The 7,413-nt window shown below is 34.5% G+C and overlaps 2 protein-coding genes across 4 annotated transcripts in view; one reads left to right on the forward strand and one right to left on the reverse strand.

Annotated features, from left to right (window-relative positions):
• LOC109835660 overlaps window positions 1–6,294 on the forward strand; it is a 10,023-nt gene extending 3,729 nt beyond the window's left edge. The window contains exon 3 of the mRNA XM_020403640.1: window positions 5,767–6,294. Within this exon, the coding sequence (XP_020259229.1) occupies window positions 5,767–5,819 (53 nt within the window). The 3' untranslated portion in view covers window positions 5,820–6,294. The remainder of the gene's footprint in view (window positions 1–5,766) is intronic.
• On the reverse strand, window positions 527–5,258 carry LOC109835659 (probable auxin efflux carrier component 8). 3 transcript variants are annotated; one of them, XM_020403639.1, is made up of 7 exons: window positions 5,058–5,145; window positions 4,603–4,956; window positions 2,237–2,414; window positions 2,052–2,137; window positions 1,325–1,482; window positions 1,168–1,244; window positions 529–1,084 (listed from the first exon to the last, which is right to left on the reverse strand). In XM_020403639.1, the coding sequence occupies exons 2-7, from the start codon at window positions 4,907–4,909 to the stop codon at window positions 1,015–1,017; spliced, it is 876 nt and encodes a 291-aa protein (XP_020259228.1). In that variant the 5' UTR covers window positions 4,910–4,956; window positions 5,058–5,145; the 3' UTR covers window positions 529–1,014. The 3 variants fall into 3 exon arrangements, with proteins under 3 accessions (XP_020259227.1, XP_020259228.1, XP_020259226.1); XM_020403638.1 differs by having other exon boundaries at window positions 527–1,084; window positions 2,237–2,411; window positions 4,603–5,258; XM_020403637.1 differs by having other exon boundaries at window positions 4,603–5,258.

Genomic DNA, 7,413 nt, shown 5'->3' on the forward strand with positions numbered 1-7,413 from the left:
AGGGAAAGAAATGATAGATTTTATTAATAAATTAATTAATTTAGTTAAAAGTGGGCCTCATTTTTCCACTCTCGTGTGACTTCAGCACTTTTTTAGAGGAAGTCAAAATTGCATTACATTTGATGTAGCATATTTTTTACATTCCACTTTCACATTCGCTTCCAATAAAACAAACACCCAAAGTGCTAAAAGTAAGTCACTTTCACAGGTATTTTTCACTCTCATCTAAACAAACACCCTCTTTAAGTGTTTCGCTTATGCTGTTTTTCTTTTTTACTGTTTTTTTTAATGAGACTGTTGCCACACATTAAATGTTAATTACTGTTCAATATATTTGATAAAGTAAAAGTTTTTCTAGTACTCGACTGTTCAACAGATTTGAAAACTAAAAGTTTTTCTAGTACTTAACTAGGACAAGCGACTAGAAATGGAAAGGTATGTTAAAAAGTCAGTGACTGTTTGAGAGTAGGATAACTGTTTAAATCAGTTTGATTAATTTTTGCTGTAATTTATTGTAGTATAATTCAAATGAGGATTATGTGGAAAAAGAATAGCAGAAATATAATAGTACATAACTGATGCCAACAATGGCGAACTAAGAGAATTTGAGTTCTTCTATTCCAACCCAAGTTTAACATCAAGTGGTCAAATATGCCGTGGTAAGATCGGTAAATAAAAGCCATTCATCCGTGTAGAAGAAAGTAATGCATGCCTTTGATTTCACACTCACTATATGAAATCGTAACTGATGTAATCGACCTGCGTAGGACTCAAATGGATAGTAGCATTACAGAATACTTGTAAATTGTAACTATACATTATCCTGCTATGTCATTTTGTTGATTTATTTTCTCAATCTTCATGTGCTTAATGTGTAACAATGAGAAAATTTAGATGAGAGGTCACACTTAACATGGTTTAGTAGCCTATACACAATCAATTTCCTGAAGGTATGCCTGATGAATCATAATGGTCTACAAGGACATGAATCTCCATATTTGGCCCAAATGGCAGTCACTTAATACTAAGCAGTAAGTAATATACCAGTGTAACCGGTATAGCTACGAACATGCCAATAATAACCCTGCAAAAGTGAAAAGAAGTCATTTCCATCTTAATTAGCATCTTAAAACTGACATATTAATTAACATTACATGACATTATTACCCGGTGCTCAGGATATCAGGATGCAGTCCATACTCGTTAGCGAACACAAATGGCACAATTCCTTGGGGAAAAGCTGCCTGCATAAAACTACATATCTTACCTTCACAAAGTAAGAATATTATAATGGACAAAGCCAACTTTTTGTGAAATAAAGTACCTGAATAATTGCTGCACTGAGCAATTTTCCTCTCATTCTAATAGCATAGGAAGGAATAGCCATTGTGGCTGGTCCTATTGCAAACCTAGCTCCCATAGATAATAACATCATCCAAGTCCCACATGCAATTAATTTTGGTTGTGATGCCATAAAAAGACCTGCGATTGACCACGAGAAAAAGTTAACTAAACCAGACACTTCCACATTTTATAGGGTTATTTGCACTTAAATACCCCAATGCTTAGCTACATTTAACTTTGATAGCCCAAAGGTTTTTCCTGCCCAATATATACCCCAAAGTTTATCTCATTGTTACCTTTGATGCCCAAAGTTTTGTTTTGCTCAAAAATATACCCTAAAGTTCTGCAAAATTTAACTTTGATTGCTCAAAATTTAACAAAAAATAAAATTTGATACCCAAACTATAATAAGTTAACAAAAAATTTAAGTTTGGTGGTATTGAAGTTGAACATGTGGAATTTTTTTAGCAAAAAGAAACTTTGGGGTATTTTTTGAGTAAAATGACACGTTGGCGTATTTTCTTGGGCAAAATGAAACTTTGGCATATTTTTTTGGCCAAAACGAAATTTTGGGGCATCAAAGTTAAATTTCATAAAAATTTGGGATACTTTTTGTGAAACAAAACTGTGGGGTGTCAACGTTAAAAGTGAGGCAAACTTTGGGGTATTTTAGTGTGAATAACCCTATTTTATGAAATGTCTAGTACCTAAGCTAAACATAGCCATGCCAAGTCCTCCGTCTGCTAGTATGGATATGGAGTCGTCAACTATTCTTGGAAGTTTAAGTCCCCATCTGCAAATACTTCACTTGATTAGTTGATGCAATGACCATACTTAACTCTTTTTTTAAACTAACAATGCTCGGAACCATTAAATTCTTCTTCAATACTACCTAAAGCTGACTAATGACCATATGAGGCCTGCTAAGCATGAGAAGGTGTTGGGGTTTTGCATAAGTTTCCTTGTGACCGTCAATAGAATGGTCTGGTATTTGCTCTTTTTGGAGGAAATGGCTTTTGCTTCCTCTTCTTCAGGCTTCGGTTGTGCTTCTGGTGATTCAGTTGCTTCTTCTATATCAAAACATAACAACATTTTACATAATCCCTCAGCCAGCTGAAGAAAAGGAAAAAAGGAGCACGAGAATTGCGAAAATCGTGAAAATCCTTTATATCTAGTCGCATTTAGAAAATCATGTCAATGTCTTTCTTTCTTGCTGTAAATAAGAGGCGCGAAACCTAATGAGGTCGGGGATATTTATAAATTCTTTAGAGACTAAGTGAAATGTTCGTTTGCAAACTATAAGATGGTACATGTTTTATTTAGGTGGCTTCCTTCTGAATGATTCAAAAGCAATGTTTTCTTTTTCTTTCTTGTTGAATATGCTACTTGCCTACTTCCTAAAATCATTAACCAAAGAGTTCATATTAGATGAAAATTATTAATCTGTCTTAGAAGCAAGCACTCTCTGTCATGAAGCTTCCTTGAGTTTCCTTATATTTCATTTGGTTGTGGCAAACAAATCTCTATACTGAAGATTTGGTGGACTTCTTACTGCCATTTGGTGGTGTACACACTGAACTATGTTATCTGGGTACTTTTAGTCTGAAGTTGTACCCGTACCCATACTCGTATCCAAACTCCTTGGACACTCCTTGCATATGTGCATACATTTACTCAGGCATGTACTCAATTATACAATAAATGTTTTAATTTAAAACACTTGTCTTTCAATTTTTTGAACATATATCCTACACTTCACATCCACTTCTTGAAACTCGTTGGACATGTCTCAGCTTCCGAATTATGATTTTGAAGGGTCGTTTGGATGTCTAGTTCAAAAATTAGTGATTTTCCAATTTATTATCCACATAAAAAAACACACGAAATTGTTATAGGAATTTTGATTATCATCCTTGCTTTCGTAGAACTTATTAATTCCAATATATAATATGCATACATTTACTCAGGCATGTACTCAATTATACAATAAATGTTTTAATTTAAAACACTTGTCTTTCATTTTTTGAACATATATCCTACACTTCACATCCACTTCTTGAAACTCGTTGGACATGTCTTCCGAATTATGATTTTGAAGGGTCGTTTGGTTGTCTAGTTCAAAAATTAGTGATTTTCCAATTTATTATCCACATAATAAAAAACATACGAAATGTTGTAGGAATTTTGATTATCATCCTTGCTTTCATAGAACTTATTAATTCAATATATAATATATGTGTATATAAATATTTATATAGCCGTGTCCTATACCTGTACCAGTACCGCTGCCTGTACCTGGACCCATGCAACATTAGACACTGAATTTTGGATAGACTGGTCATCAAAATTATCACTTGAGAATTGATTACTTTTTTCAATGCTGTTAATTCCTTCGTTAAAAATGTTATATGCTTTTGTTTCAAAATTAACAATAGTGGAAATATTTATTGACATGCTGTTTCTTTGTTTTAGACCTGCAACGCCAGTAGAGGATCTTTAACTGATGGTTTCTTTTTAATAATTGCATAAAACATTAATGATGTTTCCAATTATATTTGTTTTCAATGACATGACAATAATATACTAACAAGGATTTGGTCTCAACAAGCATATGGATACTAGTATGCACAAAAATATATATATATGCACATTAATGCACCCCTAAACATGCACTTTTGTGCGTATAAACCGCATGTGCATTTTGGACATACTGTTTCTGAACTTAATTACTACTCATGGTAAAAGTTTTGATGGTATTTATGACACCTCTCTCCTAAATTAACCCATTTGCTGGTGACCAATGACTCATGATGAACACATTTTGCTTCTTAAATGGTTACTCTTGGATAGAATTAAAATTCGCATAGTTTCTTTATTGTACGGATTATAAATTGGAAATCACTAGTTATTGAACAATACATCTAAATGACCCTTCAAAATCATAAAACTTGGCATATGTCCAACGAGTTTCAAGAAGTGGATGTGACTGCGGGATATGTGTCCATAAAATGTATGACAAGTTTTTTAAATTAAAACATGTGTTGTATAATTGAGTACATGCCCGAGTAAATGTATGGACATATGCAAGGAGTGTCCGAGGAGTTTGGTACGGGTACGGGTAAATGCCAGGTACGGTTATGGCTTCAAATTAGAAGTACCCAGGTGGCATGGACGACATTTATTTATGCTTTTGCTGTGTTACAGTATAAATGCAGTTATCAGTAGAAAAAGGTTCAGCATTTAAGTTAGGCTCATCACCTGTACTTTCAGTCGGAGTGTCTGCAACTAATCCAGCAGCCCTGAATTCGAAAAGAAATAGCAGAAGGGTATACCAAATTAAGCTCTGCAACATAACAATCTGACCCAGGAGCTTGACAGCTTCATCCCCATATAGAGATTTTATTAATGGAATCCCTAGGATCAATGTATTGGGTAGAGTAGAAACTGAGAAGCCAGTGATTAGCCAATCCAAGCTGCCTCTAAACTGCAATTTACATATGACTCCAAGTACCAAAAGAACTAGAAGTTTTTGCACTGTATCCGAGAATAGAAGCTTGAGGTTCATCTGATAAGGATTGTTGATGGAGATATAACGAAATGAGAGCAGAGGGACTGAAAATTTTGCAACGAACTTGTTAATCCCGGAGCACTGAGTAGAGGTGAATAGTTTCCACCATTTAATGGACATATAAGCTAGAATCATGGCTACGTACAGTGGCACTATTGCCTCTATGACATGGTAGATGTCTGCTCCAGATATCATTTAGGGCCCTTATTTGAGAGCAACCTCCTTGAATTAAGAAAATTTTCCCCGAGGGATTTCAGAATCACCTACACGCTCTTCAAATGTAAATGAGATTGCAACCTGCTCTTGTCTGAAGTATATATATTCCCTGAAGTGCATCTGGACTTTATTTAGGTTGGTAGTTGTCAAAGAATCTTGCTTTCATACAGTAGAGCAATTTTATGAACTTCCGTTTACTGTTATCAGCTGCGGCTAATAGTACTAATCATAGAGATTGTTGTTTTATAATCACTATTGATTTCTGATTAATCATGCTTTCTAAAAAACTCTGTATTTTCTCTTCCTTTAATCTCCCCTTCCTTTTGTTTCTTCAGACACAGATATACACTGCATATTCGTACATATGCTGAATTGTATTGAATTTTTTTTTAAGGACAACTTGATCCTGATTCTTACATACCAAACTTACATGATCACAAGCCATTAAATATGACATACAAGATCTAACATTTTGAAACTGTTCAAAGATAAATGTGACATCTCAGCTGTTTCTTGCATATGCAAACAATTATATCTATGGTTCTCATATTATACACATATATTAGATTTGCGCCCTGAGCTAGTTTTAATCAATTTGTTGTACTTGCTGATACAAGGATTATTTTCTCCCTCCATAGGAACCTCAGAAAACCCTGATTCCTGCTCCGACTCATTTATTTACACATCATGAGTATTCAAATTATGAGGACAGACTTGCATTTTCCAGTTTGAGGATTTTAAGTAAATTCTCGCCTATACATGTATAGTATTATATCTGTATATATGTATTCTTATGCATTTATATTGTTTGTCATCGGGTTGTATGAACTCTGATAACATTGTGAGTAAAAAAGAGGCTTTGGAGGCACTAATTCGTTTATTAGGAAAGGTTGCTTCTACGATACTGATCCTTCGACAAATCTTCGGCAAAAGGAAATGCTTTAGCTGGCATTTTAGCAGGAAAAAGGATGCTCAAAGAGGTGTTACTCAGAATTCTATGCTTCCCACCTGAATAATTCTCAAAGAAGATAAAAAGAGGCTTGTGCTCGTAAATCTCAAAAAAGCATTCAAAATACTGTAAGTTTCTAGCATACTTAGACAGTATCCAGGCTGAAGCATCTTCACTTTATAGTTCTCTTGCATTGTTTTTTGCAGAGTTTCTTGCTTTATACATGTCTTTTTACTGTTTCCTCTCATTCTTTTTCACTGGAATTCTGGTGATTTCAAGTCATTAAGAATTACCTTGTCTCAGTACCCTTTTTTTTTTTTGGTTTATATGCACAATTGAATGCCTCTGCTAGTGATGCTGAACATTTAGGTAATAAATAATCTATGCATATGCCTCTATAACTGAATTTTTGAGGGTGTAGATTGAGGAAGGCAGGAATAAAGAAATGAATTGTAGGGGAAGCAAGGGGCTGGTGTTTTACATGCAGTGAGCAATGATCTATTTGCCCATTTGTGGAAAAAGCATGAGAATAAGTACAGTGGGGAGCTTGCTTTGAAACTTATGTTTTCTCCCCTAAAATGAGCAGCCCCTTCTTTATTAAAGCCATTCATGCGCAGCAACTTTTCCCCCACTTTTTTCAGGGCCATGAATAACCCTCTCAACACTTTAAAGAATGACAGCTGTGAACTAGTTAACTGTTCCTCGTATCTTATACCGTAAAATCTTGTATCTGCATATGCATACTATGTACTATAGGGGTGTAACTATTTCGTCTGTCGCTGTTCTATTTTATTAGCACATGCGCATTTTTCGCTGGACTTGTAACACTTCCATAAGGATCATGTGATGTTAGAGTTCCAGGTTTAGTTATGAATATTTCCGCGCGATTCTTACGGATGTTTAAAATCTAATGGAAAGGTAGCATCTATCACCTTGTCCAGGGGTGTATGTGTTGATAAAATAGAACACGAGCTATAAGTAGTTCAACTCTCGCAATGCCTCTTGTTGTTAGTTTCTGGGCTATTTGAGCTCAAGTTATTAACATAGAAGACAAAGAAAAGAATGACATAGTTTTATCATTATTATTATTATTATTATTATATACAAGAAAAAAAAATGTAGCTTGGGGTCATTCCATGTCATTGGATACACCATGGGTAAATCTTTGACTTTAAAAAACAAAGATTGTTCAGGATAACTGAATGAGGATTAACAAAACTCCTTTTCAGAGACTTGAAGAATAAGAGGATATCAGAGTTTGACCAAGGATGCTCAGCATTTTGTAGTGAATTTGCTCTACTTTTGAAGAATATAGGTGAATACTCTTCTAATGAAA

The sequence above is a fragment of the Asparagus officinalis genome, chromosome 3 (genome assembly GCF_001876935.1).
Source record: "Asparagus officinalis chromosome 3, Aspof.V1, whole genome shotgun sequence".
NCBI classification, from domain to species: domain Eukaryota; kingdom Viridiplantae; phylum Streptophyta; class Magnoliopsida; order Asparagales; family Asparagaceae; genus Asparagus; species Asparagus officinalis.